The sequence below is a fragment of the Heptranchias perlo genome, chromosome 26, assembly GCF_035084215.1.
Source record: "Heptranchias perlo isolate sHepPer1 chromosome 26, sHepPer1.hap1, whole genome shotgun sequence".
In the NCBI taxonomy this organism is placed as follows: Eukaryota; Metazoa; Chordata; class Chondrichthyes; order Hexanchiformes; family Hexanchidae; genus Heptranchias; species Heptranchias perlo.
This window is the reverse complement of record NC_090350.1, coordinates 29,223,886-29,241,174: the sequence shown is the minus strand read 5'-3', so window position 1 is coordinate 29,241,174 and position 17,289 is coordinate 29,223,886. Positions and strand designations below refer to the sequence as shown.

The following is a 17,289-nucleotide window of genomic DNA, read 5'->3' as shown; positions in this document are numbered from 1 at the left end:
GATGATGGCAGATTTGAAGGGGAGGGGGACAGAACCTGAGGAGAGACAAACGTTAACAATATCAGCTAACATGGGGGCCAGGAAAGGAAGTTGGGTGGTCAGCAGTTTGGTGGGAATAGGGTTGAGGGAGAAGGAGGTAGGTCTCATGGACAAGATGAGCTCGGAGAGGGCATAAGGGGAGATAGGAGAGAAACTAGAGAAAGATGCAAGTTCAGGGCTAGGGCAGGGGGGAACATTAGCGAAAGTTTAGCTTGCTGGCTGGGGAAGGGAAGGAAGCAATAGAGGCAGCTGAACGGGTGTTCTCAATCTTAGTGACAAAATAGTCCATGAGCTCCTCACACTTGTTGTTGGAGGTGAGGGTGGAGGAGGCAGGGGAGAGGGGCTTAAGAAGGATTGTAGTGAAGAGAAGCCAGAGGTTATCTTTCCATTCCAGGATGATCCTGAAATAGCGAACAGTTTTGGCAGAGGAGAGCAGGACCCGATAGTGCTTTACGTGATCCAGCCAGATCTGGCAATGACTGGCTAAACCAGTTGTCCACCATAAACGTTCAAGTCCGCATCCCTTGGACTTAAGGGAGTAGAGATGAGGGCCATACCAGGGGACATGACCAGAGTGAGAGAGAATAATGATTTTAATGAGGAAAAGGGCATCAAAGGTGGAGGTGAGTGTGTGATTGAGCAGATCGATAGCTGCGGAAATGTCATGGTGAATGGAGGGTCAAAGGCTATACAATTGGGAAATTGAAAGTGCCATTGTAAGTGACTTGGTGGAGAGTTTTTTCCAGGAGCGGACGTGGAGTGGGGTTGAGAGAGGGAAGGGAGATGTGAGTGGAGAGGGATACAAGGAAGTAATCAGAGATGGCCTTATCTGCGATTGACACGATGGGAGTAGAGAGGCCACGTGAAATGGCAAGGTCGAGAGGATGGCTGTGAATATGGGTAGGGGAGTTTTTTTTTATTCATTCATGGGATGTGGGCATTGCTGGCGAGGCCAGCATTTATTGCCCATCCCTAATTGCCCTTGAGAAGGTGGTGGTGAGCCGCCTTCTTGAACCACCGCAGTCCATGTGGTGAAGGTTCTCTCGCAGTGCTGTTAGGTAGGGAATTGCAGGATTTTGACCTAGTGACGATGAAGGAACGACAATATATTTCCAAGTCAGGATGGTGTGTGACTTGGAGGGGAACTTGCAGGTTGTGTTGTACCCATGCGCCTGCTGCCCTTATCCTTCTAGGTGGTAAAGGTCACGGGTTTGGGAGGTGCTATCGAAGAAGCCTTGGTGAGTTGCTGCAGTGTATCTTGTAGATGGTACACACTGCAGCCACGGTGCATCAGTGGTGGAGGGAGTGAATGTTTAAAGTGGTGGATGGGGTGCCAATCAAGTGGGCTGCTTTGTCCTGGATGGTGTCAAGCTTCTTGAGTGTTATTGGAGCGGCACTCAACCAGGCAAGAGGAGAGTATTCTTTCACACTCCTGACTTGTGCCTTGTAGATGGTGGAAAGTCTTTGGGGAGTCAGGAGGTGAGTCACTCGCCGCAGAATACCCAGCCTCTGACCTGCTCTTGTAGCCACAGAATTTATGTGGCTGGTCCAGTTTAGTTTCTGGTAAATGGTGTCCTCCAGGATGTTTATGGTGGGGGATTCGGCGATGGTAATGCCATTGTTTGTCAAGGGGAGGAGGTTAGACTCTCTCTTGTTGGAGATGGTCCTTGCCTGGCACTTGTCTGGCGCGAATGTTACTTGCCACTTATCAGCCCTTGATGTCAAGGGCAGTCACTCTCACCTCACCTCTGGAATTCAGCTCTTTTGTCCAGTTTGGACCAAGTCTGTAATGAGGTCTGGGGCCGAGTGGTCCTCGTGGAACCCAAACTGAGCATCGGTGAGCAGGTTATTGGTGAGTAACTGCCACTTGATAGCACTGTCAACGACACCTTCCATCATTTGCTGATGATAAAGGGTTGACTGATGGGGCGGTAATTGGCTGGATTGGATTTGTCTTGCTTTTTGTGGACAGGACATACCTGGGCAATTTTCCACTTTGTCAGGTAGATGCCAGTGTTGCAGTTGTAATGGAACAGCTTGGCTAGAGGCGCGGCTAGTTCTGGAGCACAAGTCTTCAGCACTAAACCAGGATATTGTCTGAGCACATAGACTATGCTGTATCCAGTGTACTCAGCCATTTCTTGATATCACCTGGAGTGAATCGAACTGGCTGAAGACTGGCTTCTGTGATGGTGGGGATATCAGGAGGAGGCTGAGATGGATCATCCACTCGGCACTTCTGGCTGAAGATGGTTGCAAGCGATTCAGCCTTGTCTTTTGCATTCACTTACTGGGCTCTGCCATCATTAAGGATGGGGATGATTACGGAGCCTCCTCCTCCCATTAGTTGTTTAATTGTTCACCACCATTCATGACTGGATGTGGCAGGGCTGCAGAGCTTTGATCTGATCCGTTGTTTGTGGGATCGCTTAGCTCTGTCTATAGCATATTGCTTCCACTGTTTAGCATGCATGTAGTCCTGTGTTGTAGCTTCACCAGGTTGGCACCTCATTTTTAGGTACGCCTGATGCCGCTCCTGGCATGCTCTTCTACACTTCTCACTGAACCAGGGTTGATCCCTGGCTTGTTGGTAATGGTACAGTGAGGGATATGCCGGGCCATGAGGTTTATATTGAGGGAGAGATTAAGGGAGGATAGGAGAGCAGTGAACTGAGAGAGGCCACATGGATAGATATAGAACATAAAGTATATATACATTCAGTCTCCATTTTAACATCATCAATTCTGTCCTTACTTATATATAATACTTTTATTTGATATTATTTATCATTAAATTGCAAAAGCTGACTGCAGTTTGAGAAGCAGAGAAGTAGTTTCTCTGCATGCTAAGGAGCTGGGAGACTAAAAACTGAGGCACCATCACTGGCAGGAGGGTATAATTACAGTGTAACAAGGTCATATAGAGTTTCCATTATAAATTTGGACATAGGAATTTATAATAGGAAAAAATTGACAAAAGTATGACAAGAATGTGACACCAGAAAGTAAGGTTTGGTGGACAGGAAGTGCATGCAGACACAAGAATTTTAATAGTAGGCTAGTAGCCTAGATTGAAGATTGGCTATAATTATTTATAGAGTATCTCAGTTAAATTCAAAAGCTTGTTTACAAGAGGCTTTTGATAATAGGCTAAATTTCTGTCTAGTTTAGAATATCAGCTTGTCTCCCATTCCCCATGCTGTTTTACTGGTCTCAGCTAGATCTTGCGTGCTGCCCCTGTTCACAGAGAAACGTCTCTTGAAGTGGACATTATATTCTTGAATTTAGTGGAATCTGAGAGAGAGGACAAATGAGAACGAGTGAGAGGTCTAGAAAAAGGGTAGGAGTAGGAAGGTAGAGAATGAAGAAAGAAGAACAAAAGCACCAGGCTTCAGGAGAGGGTGAGGAAGAGTAGGAGGAAGGAGGGGACAAGATAAGGGGGAAAGAGAATGAGGGGCCTCACGCAGTGTTGCTCTATTGTATATAGTGTGTCTCACTTTTTTGTATGTGGGGCTTGTATTATTATGTTATTATTTATAACTCATTCATTGGTTTTGACATTTGTACCCAGCCCCATCTCCAAAAGGTGATATAAAGTACCTGGCCTACAGAATGTTTGAGAGTGATTATGAGCTGCTTGAGTGCACTGTACTTGTTGACTGTATGTATAAATAATTATAGCCAATCTTCAATCTAGACTACTGGCCTGAAGAAATAAAGTCTATGCTCCGAGCCGGGCCTTTGTCCCGCAGAGTAAGTAATTGATCCCCTCTGAGGTCAATTATCTCAGGCTAGTAAAGGTTTGGGGCCTATTAGAAAGTGTACTGGGTGTAATTTCCCAAGGAAGCCTAGGAACTCTCCTAGTCACACCCTAATACTATGGTGGGGGGGGGGGGGGGGGGAGAGACAGGGGAAGATCCACCCATAGAACCCCACCCCCCCAAACCCTTCAAGTCTCTCCCAACACACATAGGTGCATGTACTCACACAATAATGTAACTCTTACTGCAGTCATATTCATTGATGACTGTGTTTCATATCAGTTCAGTTGCACATAGGTGATCACATCTGAATATGGTAAATTGATAGAAATTATGTTGAAAAGGGGCCACTGCAACTTCATGTTTAAATGTTTGACATTGCAAAGGTTCAGCACATTGAAAAATACAATACAATTTTACAAATGGGCATTGTGCTAATAAATTTTATTTAAATTTTGATTTTATACAAATATAAATGTTTTGAAACTTTATTAGTGCGCAGAAGTAACAAACCCATGTCTATCTGATAGGTTAAATAAAACCTGCCTTAATCCCATGAACACAAAATTTCCTAGTCACTTTGAAAAAAAGATAGAGCTTTTGGAGAAGTTTAGAACTCTCTTCCGCAAACGGCAATTGATACTAGTTCAATTGCTAAATCTAAATATGAGATGGATAGCTTTTTGGCAACCAAAGGTATTAAGGGATATGGGCCAAAGGCAGGTATATAGAGCTAGATCACAGATCAGCCATGATCTTATCAAATGGCGGAGCAGGCATGGGCGGCCGAATGGCCTACTCCTGTTCCTATGTTCCTATGTAACTGATATTCAATAATAATTAGAATTTTAACTATAAAGGAGAGGAAAAGGAAGAATGTTTCAGTGCAATGTTATTAATTATTCTGTTAAACCAATTACATTTGATTGATACCATCAAACTAAGTGTTCTGTAAAACAACCAGTGATTGGACTGCGATTTAAAATTGTAGAAGAGACATTCAAACTCTAAAATGCCCTGAAATATATTAATAGGATATATGGCAAACTGTTAACATTCATGATTCAGTATCTCCTCACTTTTGTACAGTTTTAATATGAATTAGGTGGAGGAGGGTTGGGAGGACGTCTGCTGAACCAGTCACACCAATATATTATTGCAGTACTTCATTTCCACCACTGGATGGCATTGCATTGCTTTTATAGCTGTCACCCTTTCAATCTAAATTAAACAATAAAACTATTAAAATGCAATATTTATTTAAACTCAATGAATTTGTGACTTACTGAAACAGTAAACCTGGAATAAGACTTTTATCTGTTCTGTTGCTTAAAAAAATAAACCCATAGTTATGCGTGGGTCATAACTCTAACGTCTCCTATAGTAATATCTTTTTTAACTGAACCCTTGTCCTTCCTGTGGAGGAAAGTAGATGCCCAAATCTTTTATACAGCAGTACACTGAAATCTTATCTTTCAATCCTATTGCAGGCCACTTATTGAACTTCTCTGCATAAATCAAAGCAATAGGATGCCAAGAGCTGTGCTTTCGCAGTGGGCACAAAGACGGCTCAATCACCTCCCAGTCATTTAATGGACCTATGGCTTCATTTTATTTTTGCCGATAATTGTGTAAATGCAAATGATATTGTCAAGACAAAAAAACTCTACACTGGAATATCTTCAGAAGAGAAAGTCTTTCAAAAATATGACAAAGCTGTCCAATTATATTGAAAACAATGCTATTTCTATTTTTTTTTAAATAGCATCCAGGAGGATGATGTGGGCTGACCCAGTTCAAGTTCTGGAGAGATTCCACAGAGAACTTGGCTGCCCCAATGTGGACCAAATTACTTGAATCGTTGGCGCTAACCATGTACCTACTTCTGTTTCTTCAGATTGGAAACACGTACATGTACAAGCTAATATAAGCTAGCTAAATAATCAGTAGCTACAGGATTTAATAATACCAAAAATATCTTACTACTCATGACATGTTCACAGCTAATTTATCATAGTTTTCTCACCAAAAGAGAAAATAATAAAGTTTTTAAAATGTTTTTAAAAAAACTTTTATTCAAAAATAGTTGTGATTATTGGAATGGCAACTGCTTTCCTTCAACTCTCCTTTCAACTCAGTTAATCAATGGTTTCCTACTTCCACTTCTGTGGGTACAAGGTGCCAGTTTTAACTTTGTCCTTTCTACCGTCATACAGCTAGTGGTGACCTCGAAAGGAACAAACCTGTCCTTAAAGGCTGAGAGTTCTGAAAATCATTCAGAGTTATACTGACATCTGAGTATGGTCTGAGTGCCAAATGCTGAAAGTTTCTAGTCTCTAGCATAGTCTTCCTCTGGCACTGGCAGTTCTGTATTTGTTGGACTTGATTTTGTCTTGCTGTGTTCCATGATTTGATTAATCTGCTCCCAAGCCTCATTCAGATGTTCTGTTGATCGATTCCATCTTAGGAACAAGCCTGAAACAAAAACAACAAAATATCACTGATGTGGCAGACATAACAGATAACTAGACCAACTCAGTATTCACATTTTGACAAAGGTGAATTTTCCACTTTTTCCCTCTTTTCTTTATCTCACTTTCTGTCCTTTTACTCTCATCTCTGTTTCCCTGTCCCACCCTTTCTCTTTATTGCTTTCTCCTTTTCTCACATCCTCCTCATTCCCTTTCCACCTATTCTCTCTTCCATTGACTTCCTTCTTCCTCGTGTTCCTCCCACCCATCTTCTCTTCTTTTGTAACCCTTTTTTCTCCATTTTATCTTCTACACTCTTCCTCTTACTTCATTATCATTATCCCTCCATCTCCTCATTAATCCTTTTCTTTCCCTAGTCTTCTTTCTCTTCATCTTCCTTTCTTCTGCTCCTCTTTCCAATGTGCTAGTGTTGCTTCTATGGGGCTTCTTCCTTTAGACTTTGGGATATCTATTTCACCGTGTACATGATAATGCTTTATTTTGAATTCTTCATTTAATTTTAGCAGCATGAGTGCCAGCCTGGATTACCATCACAAACAAAGCAACTTCATTGTTGAGAGGAACCCAAATGTTAGGTGATAACAAAGCTGAAAATCTACAGGCTAAATAAGACTATCTTTCACCAGCAACGAGATTTCCCCCCCGCTATCTTTACCATTGCATTGATGAAGAGTCAACAGTTTAAATTGAAAGCACTCTTCCTAAACTCATTTTCTTCTTTAGAACAGCTGCAGATGGATGGGCCTATTCCATCCTTTCTCCCTCTGATTCTTCTTCAACATAAGTTGTATTGAAATGGTCTATTTTTATAACTCGGTCTCCAGATTTCAAACTAATAAAATTACAAAACTTTTGAGCTACTAAAGAAAGTCTATCTACAATTTTAAAACATATTATCAGCTAGTTAACTTCTGCTTTTCAGGCATGTTAATAGTCATCTGTGATTTTGCTGCTGTTGATTCAGCTCCAATTCCTTCCCTTCTCATCAGTTTTGGGTAGTTTCTAAAACTTAGTACTTTCAACAGCACTGCACACATTTTGTAAAGCTCCCATGCAGCTTATGTGAAAAATCTCATTTGAGTCTAATTCTTTAAGCATTACAGGTAATTTGCCTGTACTCATTCATGAAAATGCATTCCTTTCGGTGTTCTTCGAGGAGAGATATTTCTACGTTCACACATATCAATCTTCAATTGCTGCCCTGAACCAATTGTTAGCCTTATCTAACACAAAAAAGGATTTTTTTCCTTTTTGAATCAGCTTTTCTTACTCGCTTCAATAATTATTTAAACACTCTTCATCCAAAGATGTCTGGCTAATATCTACAGGGAAAGCATTCAAAAAATAATGAGACGTACGTATACTGTCCTTTGAAATCAACTATTTTCCCCCCAATCTCTCTCTTAATTCATCATGTTTCTGAGTCTATGGCATCTCTCTGCATTACTGCAGAGATCATTCCTTCATGTCTTATTATGTAGCTTCAGTTGCATTGTATCTTTTTTCCCTCAGTATTCTTATTTGCTGGTAGCTTTCAGTCATTTCAATTATTCTCACTTCATGTTCTATATTTTGTGCTATCATCATTTCATATCCCTATTTTGGCTTGTTTTATTTTTAAATTTAAAAATTCTATTCAATTTTGTGTAGTAGCTTCTGTCTTATAGTCCTCCGTTTCAGTGGATAGTGCAGTTGGAGGGAGCCTCATAATGGGATGCCACTGTGGAAAACATGGAGTTCTGCCCAGTTGTTTCTATTAAGCGAGCCAATTTAAGAAGTATGTGCACATGGCTGCAATAATAGCTTGTTAGAGAGGCTCCAGCGATCAAGTACTGAATCAATCCTACCCATCATTAAATTAATTCCAAGTGATATTTCGGATGTACCTTTAACCTCATTGAGATGCCCTCCATCAGTTTTCAGAATGGATTTGGCAGTGAGTTTGACTTTGAAGGGGTCTTTGGCCATTTCCATCACCGAGATTCTCACCAGCTGGCTCATGGTGAGTTTGTGGCTCATTAAGAAACATAGCAAGTAGATGACTTGCAAATATGTTTATCTGTTTATCTCAAAACTTATATTTTTTCTTTCTCTACTTCCTTGTACCAAACCTTTTCTGAATGGCTGCAGGACTTCTATACCGACCTGACTAGATTCTTTCTAGAGATCTCTTTTTATTCCTTTAGGATTTATTTCTTATTTTTATACTTCAAATAACAGGATTTGGTAAGTTAAAAAGTTAATTTAAACAAATTTGAAGAAATCCTGCCTTACAATGGATGAGTAAGCTTGAACTTTTTTCCCAGCACTGGTCATCAAACCAAACCTCACTGGAAGCTACCATATCAATAATGCTAGATTTTGGGGTGGAAATTTGTCTGGGCCTGTTTCTAGGCTAAGAATTGGCGCTGCGCAGACAGTGTAAGGACCGAGGCTGGCCCAAAACCTGTTGTGCCTCCGCAGGCAGCTCGCACATTTACTTAGACAAATGTTAGGCCATTTGCCTTGCTAGAAGAGGCCCAAAGTAAATCCTGGGGCGGGGGGGGAGTTGGAATGGGCGATGGTGGGGGGCCATCTTGATGACTATGGATTAGGGGGACCATACCTGCTCCTCCTGGAAGGATTAACGTACCTTTAGTTGGCGGCCCTGATTAGGCCGTGGCGGCTGCTCAGGAAACCTGAGTGGGGCTTTCTGTGAAGTAACCTAAAACAGGCATTAGGCATTCCATCCACTAAAATCGGACAGCAACAAAAATGTGGAATTAGATGTCATGCATGAGATAATAATTTCCTCTGTCTGCCAGCTGTATGGTCCAAACTAAAATAAGTTTGGGCAATATCAATCCAATTCAAACAGACAGGGGCCCAAAGCACAACACTACCTCAATTCAATATCGAATGACACTAAATTGTCAATCTCACTCAGCAAGCCCACGGGATGGTTGGTGTAGGAAATGGATAAATATTATGCTCGTGCAGAAGGGATGGTCTTTTCAGGTTGAGGCAGAGCAGTGGGAGTTTTATTCTGCATCAAATCATGCTATGCCTGACTTAGGAGTACTTCATGCTAACACTGGGTGTCCAGAACTGCAAAATGTTCCATTCCCCAGTACTAACATCCATCATCTTGAAGAGTAGGAAATTCACAAAAAATAAAGCAAATGACGTACACCTATCTGGGCTACCATAGAATTAGACGTCAGCAAAACAAAGTCAGAACACAATGGATTTGGACGATACAAACGGATTCGCAAATGGAATAAAATTAGCATAAAGATTGCAGCTGTAAAAAAAAACCTGATGATAGGAGTGAATTTAATAATGGGCGATTTTGTGAATGATACTATTGTGATAAAACAGACATGTGATAGAACAATCTCCTTCCTTGATTATTTCTGTAATTGTCAATGCAATGCTGACATCCTCATGTACAGTCATTATTCACACATTCTTATGTGGATTGTATTTGTAAACAGTGCCCTTCCCTTTTCTTCTGGGGTTGGGGGGTAGCTGCTGCACTCAACTGTCAGGGGCCATTGCTGATGTTTCCATGCATGTTACAGTAATACTATTCTACTTGATTCTCCCAGATCAGCAACCCCTCTAAGTAAAACTCAGTGAATGTGTGATCCAAGACCACCAAATTTCAACTATCATTGGTGTGGGGAGGCATGGGCCATGCATGTTCCCTCATAGGGATTGAAAAATCAAAGGGGCTGTCATCACCAGGCTCCTCTTATAGATTTCTCACGATCTGAGCTACAGTGGCATTGGTAGAGGAGAACATGTTACCTGCCTGTTCTATTGGCTCCTGTTGATAGGTGAGCCAAGGAGACCAGAAAGAAAGTGGAGAAAGTAGCCTGGTTTGTACTCGTCGGTGAATATTTTAGTCATACATACCTTGCCAAAGTTGCAAGCTCTGTGGAGCTACTGATGGCCATATGGTGAGGCTGTTATTTTCATACAGAGGATTTAGGTATTGTTTTCGCTCACAAGGACTGTTCATCCAGGCCCAAATGGATATGGTCTTTTCCTTCACATTTAGAATAAACCTACAAATAATGCATAACAATAAGGAAAATATTCAGAAATTAAATGTACTTTAAAGAGTGTCTCTGTTGCCACTTTTTAATATTTCCTGCCAATTCTTGCAAACTTGGGGCAATCTGATACAACAGAGCTCTTTTATTTTCTTCCAATTTGCAGATGAAACAAGTGACAAGAAGCAGGACACAATAATAATGGGGCTGATTAATTCCACTCACCCGATTTACTGGAAAGTCCTAGCCAGTGACTAATCTGCTAATGATTAGTCTGAATCCTAATTTTCTGGGACTTAAAATAAAATGGCAATTTATGATTCATGTACGAGATTATGTGCTAATTTATCTCTGAACAGTAAGTGATGCCACATTAGGTTTCATACAAGCAGATGGCATTAATCGCCACTAAGTAAATGTTCCTATTTACACACGTTCATCTGAATAGAATCAAATTCCATTCCAAATAAGAACTCTGTTATGTGTTACACACATTGATATTTTTAAAAGCCAGGAAGAGACCATAGGAGTAAAGACACTTTTATATTGATGGTGGGGCTCCAGGAGAGGGGGCCTGGGACCTTTGAGTGTCCTTCTCTCTTTTTTACATGGACATAGTGGATGGCCAATAGGAAGCCATATGTCTTCTATGCCTTTATTTACTAAACTTGGGACTTAGGAAAAGCCACCTTTAGAAGGTCACTGGAGATAGAGAATTCACCTCATTTATATAGATCGATGTTGTCAGTGGCAAGAATACCACATGCTTGCTGTCAGCGGCATGCTATCAATAAAAAAGTGTCTTAAGACCTGTGGAAGAGACACAGCCAAGCCTCGTCTGTGTAACATCATTACCAGAACATAGTCTGCATACAAGCAGAGTTACATTAATATGGCCTGATCCAAGCTGCAATGAAAATAATGGTCATCTCCTTTGTCTATGATATAGTCGCAGTTACAATTTTCCACAGCCAGCAAACTTTTTTGAACAAATTTTGGCTGTCTGAAATGTGCTGGATCTCCAGTAAGAGATAACCACATATTTTGAAAATGTGACCATTTCCTCTTTCATTCTTAAAATGGTGAAGTTTGAATCTGCACTCTCAGTCAATCTGTGAAGAAAGAATCAATTTGAATTACACTGTGGGAGACAACTTCCTGTGGTGTATCTTCGAGTGACATGAGGAAGGAGGAGGAGTCTTCCTTCACCAATAGCTTATAGCAAGAAGTGGTTAATGATGAATTCCCTCACCAGAGAACCAGCTCATCTCAGAGGAAAAAAACTTTCATTATAGTGGAATTCAATTATCCACCATAATGGAGGTCAATGTGGATAATGGAAATTAGCAGTTAATTGGGTCTCCCCAAATCTCCTTTCAACGGGTGTTTTAAATAGACCTCATGAATCTTATTTCATTTTGAACTTAAAGTTTTTTTTTCTGGCAGCCCGAGTCCCGTTGACCTCCTAACTTAAAACTCCCGCAAAAATATTGTTGGATAATCAAGAGTGCAAATGATATAATCTTGGATAATCGATGTTCCACTGTATAAAGAGGTTACTTAGCCTGCACTGAGTGGAAAATTGAAGCTGAGGTTGTGTTATACAGAGCTTTTACATTGCATCAAGAGAAGTAAAGGGAAAAGCCTCTTGCAAATTCTGAAGATTTTATTAACTCCCCTCACTCACTGAATTTTGCAAGAATACTGGTGGCTATGTCTTAACTTTTGTTGTAAGGAATCTTACAACACCAGGTTATAGTCCAACAAATTTATTTTAAAATCACAAGCTTTCGGAGATTATCTCCTTCGTCAGATGAATGAATGAAAAGGTTCTCAAATCGCATATCTTATACTATGTTGGGACAGCATCACACCAATCAAAAGGTGTCGTTGTTATTCAAACAGGCAATTCAACTTTTGTTGAAATTGATTCTTTTTAATGGTTGGCCAATTTATATTAAAGCTGAGGAAGGAATTTGTTGCACATAGCTAGAATTGCACACATCCGAGTTGCATATAAGTGGGGCTTGACTGAACTTATGGCCTTTGTCTGGAATCTAACGAGGAAGTGAAAATGAGATAGACAACAAAAAGGTTATCTGAACGTTTGAACTCCACATCACATGGTATTTCAGGGGTGAAGTCCTCACAGAGTAGGGTTGATTTTAACTCGGGGCACGTTCAGGGCTGAACTCCCGCCATTTTAACTCCCTGTCCTGATTTCAATAAAGCAGCACTGTCTCCCTCTCAAAACCAATGGGAGTGATATCAGGGCCAGTGGTCAGGAGCCTGAGGATGCTGGGGTCACAAGGAAATGGTCCCCATCATGGTCAGTGCTGGGGAGGGGGTTTGAATGAAGATGCTGCCACTGGGAGGGAAAGGCAAGACTGTAGATGGGGAGCCCAAGGACTCCTTGCGAGGCTCAGGTGAGCACTCCTGTACTTCCTAGTCCACAAAGGTTCCACATAAAAGTAAAATTTTGATACTCACCTTGACATCTTCTGGCCACTGCTGTCTCCTGCCAGATCGTGCTGTTGGGTTTGGCCTCATGTAGGCCTTCATGGATTTTCAATTAAAATGGAACCGCTGCGCCAATGACATCATCGGGCCATGACTTTTCCATGTAGATTAGGCCCCTGCCTGCCTGGCACGACGCCCCCCACCATCTTAAGACCCCCCTGCACGTTCCCGTTGGGAGGGCAGGGCTAAAATCGACTCTAGTATCGTCCACTGATTCACCTTTACAGTCCTTTTACAGTCTCTTCTGATGGACACCACTCAATGTCAGCACACTCACATCAGTGATGATATAGATCAGCTGTTAGAGAACTACATAAAAATTCTAACAATGGCCTCAAGCAGCAAAGGGTGATATTAACAACAGCGCTGTAAACTGACCAATGAACTTCCTTTGCCTGAGTCAAAACAGTGGTATTTTTGACAGTTGCTTCCTGGCATGCTTTAAGCCAATCTTTAAATCTTACAGAGCAGTTTCACTTGAGCTGGAGTCTGCAATGTGAACTTTCTTAACTAAGTTCTGTACAGGTAACATTCTACTTTACATGCTGCATAGGCTGTATAAGGCACATACAGAGAGGTCATATATGCAGAGAAAAATGGGTAACTATCACCATTAGGAAGCATGGGGTAGGTTCATGGGTTATGCTGAACAACCTCAGGGATGTACATGGGTATATTTGGTCATCCCACTGCTAGTTAAGGTTTATTTTATTCATGTCACACACTTTTTACAGTTTCATTTTCAAAACATTTAACAGTTTAGAAATTATTTTGAAACAAACATGAAACATTTGACCTGCAAAAACCAAGTCCAGGTAATACATTACAGTTACTCAGACTGCTATTGTGATATAGAAAACTGTAACAGTGGTTCACTGACAAGGGCCTTAGCATTAAGTGTATTTTGGTAAAATGATTCTATGGTACATTACCGTTCCTTCTCAGTGTTACACAGGAAAGTCCCAAAGCAGGAGGCATATGCATGTTCAAATAGCGTGATGAGGAAGTACTCATTGAACTCGAATGAGCAGGGGAATTGGCAGCTCATCTGCCAACAGCAATCAAGGAAGATGAGGAAGACTGGAGCCTCCTGCTTCAGCTTGGCATGAGAGTAGGCAGAGCTCGCACAGCGAAGTTGGATAGGATGACCTGCCTGAAGGAAAGGAAAATCAAAATGTTGTTAATTGGAGACTGTGCACTCCAATATAGACAACGCTGCCCATTCACCTCTGCAAAGATATCAGAAATATATTTCAGAGTGAAAGCCACCATCAGGACCATCTTTTTTAAAAAAAAACAAATTAGCATTAATATTGTTTCTTGGGGGTATTTTCTTCATTCTGCGAGCCTACACAGTATGTGCTGGCAGGCCTTTCAAGCCGAGAGGCATCACACCTGAGCGTGAGCCTGTCCCCATCCAATATACACACAAACACAATTTCCAGCAGGAATCACCAGATAGCAATCAGAAGTCGGGACCCTAGTGAACTTTCTCCCCTTGTGGTCCAGGGATGCCTTGCCAGTTGTAAAACCCATGTCACTGTGCTGGCTGAGAACAGCTTGGACCTTCCTGGCAAGTATGGCCCAGTTCCACACTAGCCAATGCCCTTACAACTAAACCTGTTTTTACTCTAGAAGATAAAAGTTAAAAATGAATTCCTTCAGCCTTTCGAGATTCTAGGGATGGTTACAGATTAAATGATCAAATAGTTATGGGACTATGCAACAGTCCTCTGCTGCTGAACTAGATGGCGAGGCAGCATTGTCTGTAGACAGCAGCAAGTTAGGGTGAATATCTGAGATGTGAGGATGAATATTCTGGAGTGTTGTTTTATAACCTTTGAGGATTGGAAGGTAATTATGCAGAATTTATCATCAGGAGATCAAATGGGTGGAGTGGAGTCCCTGACAGAATGGATTGTACATGGTCTGTGCAGAGTGGATTTGATGGACCGAATGGTCTTTTCTCATTCATGCTTTCTTCTGAATTTCCGTACCTGTAACCATTCCCGTTCGATAAGTGCTTGAAAACCACTGATGCTCCTGCAGTCTGGATCCAGAATGATTTGTGCCAGAGATGTGAGTTGTAGAGTGGAGTCTCTCCCCTCAGAGCCATGGATCAGGACAGCTGCTCCTTCCCTGTACAGAATGACACCGTAACTCTCTCATGCATTCAAATATTTAGCTATGATTTTTTTCAGGTTTAATTGTAGTTATTTATGTTGAATCTTAAGCTAACTTGATGCTTAGTGATGATGTAATAAAATTCTTTGCTAAAGTCAATTTTCTTTCTCCAATCAAGAAAACAGACAATATTGAAGAAACAAAAAATGTCCTAAGGCACTTCAGAGCCAATGAATGATATTTTGAAGTGTCGTCACTGTTGTGTAGCAGGCAATCATGAAGTATTAAGATTATCAGGCTAAAATTCTGAGCGCTCAAGAGGTGATATGCTAGCCTTGTAGAGGACCTTTATTTAGAAAATTATTTCAAAGTCCCAATGAACAGTATGAGCAAGAAACAGGAACTGTGCAGTTAAGCTTCACTGCTGCAGGAATATAGTCAGATGTTTAATCAAAACAAGCAAAATTATGATGGCTGAATATTGTAAACATTCATCTATAAAGTTATCATAAGAGGTTCCTGGTCTGTTCTGAGTTAGCTGGTCTCAGCTGCAGTACCAGTTAGGTCACTAAAACAGGTCTTGGTGCTCCCGAGCTAGGGAAGGGAATATTTAGCCAGATTCTGTTTCCTGATTTCTATGGGGTGACCCCTGCTGGAAAGTGTGCTTATGTGAACAACAGGCAAGGGCAGGATTGGGCTTGGCTGTAATGATCCAACAGTTGAATAGCCTGCTGATACTGTAAGCTTACACATGAAAAATGGCCACTTGGGTGCGCTATGGAGGGCTGGTGGTGCCCATGGAACTGTGCTCCAGCAAGAGTTCGCTCCAAGGAGAAAAAGTTGGGGAAAATAAATGTTTGTCCTAACTATATGGAGTTCCTGCTATTCAAAAACAACCCTAAAGTTAGGGTACATTACCTGTCCACACATTGAGCGGCTAGACAAGCAGTTGTCAGTATGGTTTTAACATGAGACAGCCATTTTGAAGCCTCCAGTTTACTGAGCCATCTGTCAATGCTATTGGATTGGTCATTACAAGCATCAACCAACTTACTCAGGCTTTCCTGAAGGACTCTGCCCCTGCAATAAAAAAATACATTGAAACAGCTTAGAAAAAGCTTTTTGAGTTCTCTTAGTTTTGCTGACAATAATCCATGTAAACGAATGGGGCCACGAGTGCTGTGCAGTTCCGTTTTCTTATCTCTACAGCTCTACAGAGTAGATGGCAGAGATTGTGGCTTGCAAATTCTCTGATACTGCTAGGCATAAAATGGGCGCCAAAGCATCCAAAACGGCGGGCGCCGTGCGCACATTCTGTGCCAGCAGTGCGCCGTCCACCATATTGATATAGGCATCAAAAGAGGTATCCAGAATCTGATATAAATGACGTCTGAGACCCAATATCGGGTGTGCCTTTGGTCTATCCATTCCAGCGTTGGATTGCTTCCAGTGCCTTGTACAAGATGGCCTGCCAGCTCAAACCAATTTCTAGGCCTGTGCTTCTAACTGGAGGGCTACACTCTCCCATCACATAGGGGTCTGATGCCACAGAAAGTCAGATACAATATGAGAAGAATGAGCATACTAACAATTTAGGAAAGTCTAACTTTTATACTCATCTCCAGCTAAACATCTGCAAACATAAAATCCTAGTGCACTGTTCCTCTTCCTCTCAGATATGTCCTAATCCAAGTCAAACCCTAAAATTACTAAAGTAACCCTAAAACCCCAAAGAACTAAAGATCATGACTTGAAAAATTTAGATGTGAGCTTATTGGGATACAACTATAAAATAAAAACCACTTTTAGAAGTTATATGATAAAGCTAACTAGTAAAACTTCCATTGTTTTAAGTTGAATATGTCAATGCAGATCTAATATTTGTATTGAGGTGGCTGCATGCCATATACAATCCAGCAGTATTCAGCACTAAAGTGTTTTATTTTGTTTGTCTTCTTTATAAAAATTACAGTTGGGAATATTCTCCAAGGCTCGGACTATTTAATCTCCTTAAGTAACCTGCTGCATGAGTGCTTGTCCTGGTGGGTTGTCAGGTGAATGACATTGACAGTATCTGTGCAGAGGTCCATGGAATAGATATCCTGCTCTCCAGAAGCTCAGCTCCTGTTGTTTAATTAGGCAGTAGCATCAATGGCAATTTGTGGTTCATTAAGAACAGCTGTGTTTCTCCACTCATTTGGAATTGGTAAAACATAAGTAGAACAGGAGATTATTTTCTTGTATATGATTTTCTTGCATACTCTCTTTCCAAAAAGTTTCCCCCACTTGTACCTGCATATACTCTGAGCATTC

The 17,289-nt window shown here is 41.2% G+C and overlaps 1 protein-coding gene across 2 annotated transcripts in view; it reads right to left on the bottom strand.

The window, feature by feature from the left end:
- Window positions 1-4,227: 4,227 nt before the first annotated feature.
- The window catches only part of LOC137342626 (myotubularin-related protein 9-like), a 32,827-nt gene continuing 19,765 nt past the window's right edge, over window positions 4,228-17,289 (bottom strand). For both annotated transcript variants that reach the window (XM_068006653.1, XM_068006654.1), the window contains 5 exons: window positions 15,895-16,056; window positions 14,850-14,991; window positions 13,785-14,005; window positions 10,193-10,344; window positions 4,228-6,275 (listed from right to left, as the gene is read on the bottom strand). In XM_068006653.1, the coding sequence (XP_067862754.1) occupies window positions 6,130-6,275; window positions 10,193-10,344; window positions 13,785-14,005; window positions 14,850-14,991; window positions 15,895-16,056 (823 nt within the window). In that variant the 3' untranslated portion in view covers window positions 4,228-6,129. The remainder of the gene's footprint in view (window positions 6,276-10,192; window positions 10,345-13,784; window positions 14,006-14,849; window positions 14,992-15,894; window positions 16,057-17,289) is intronic.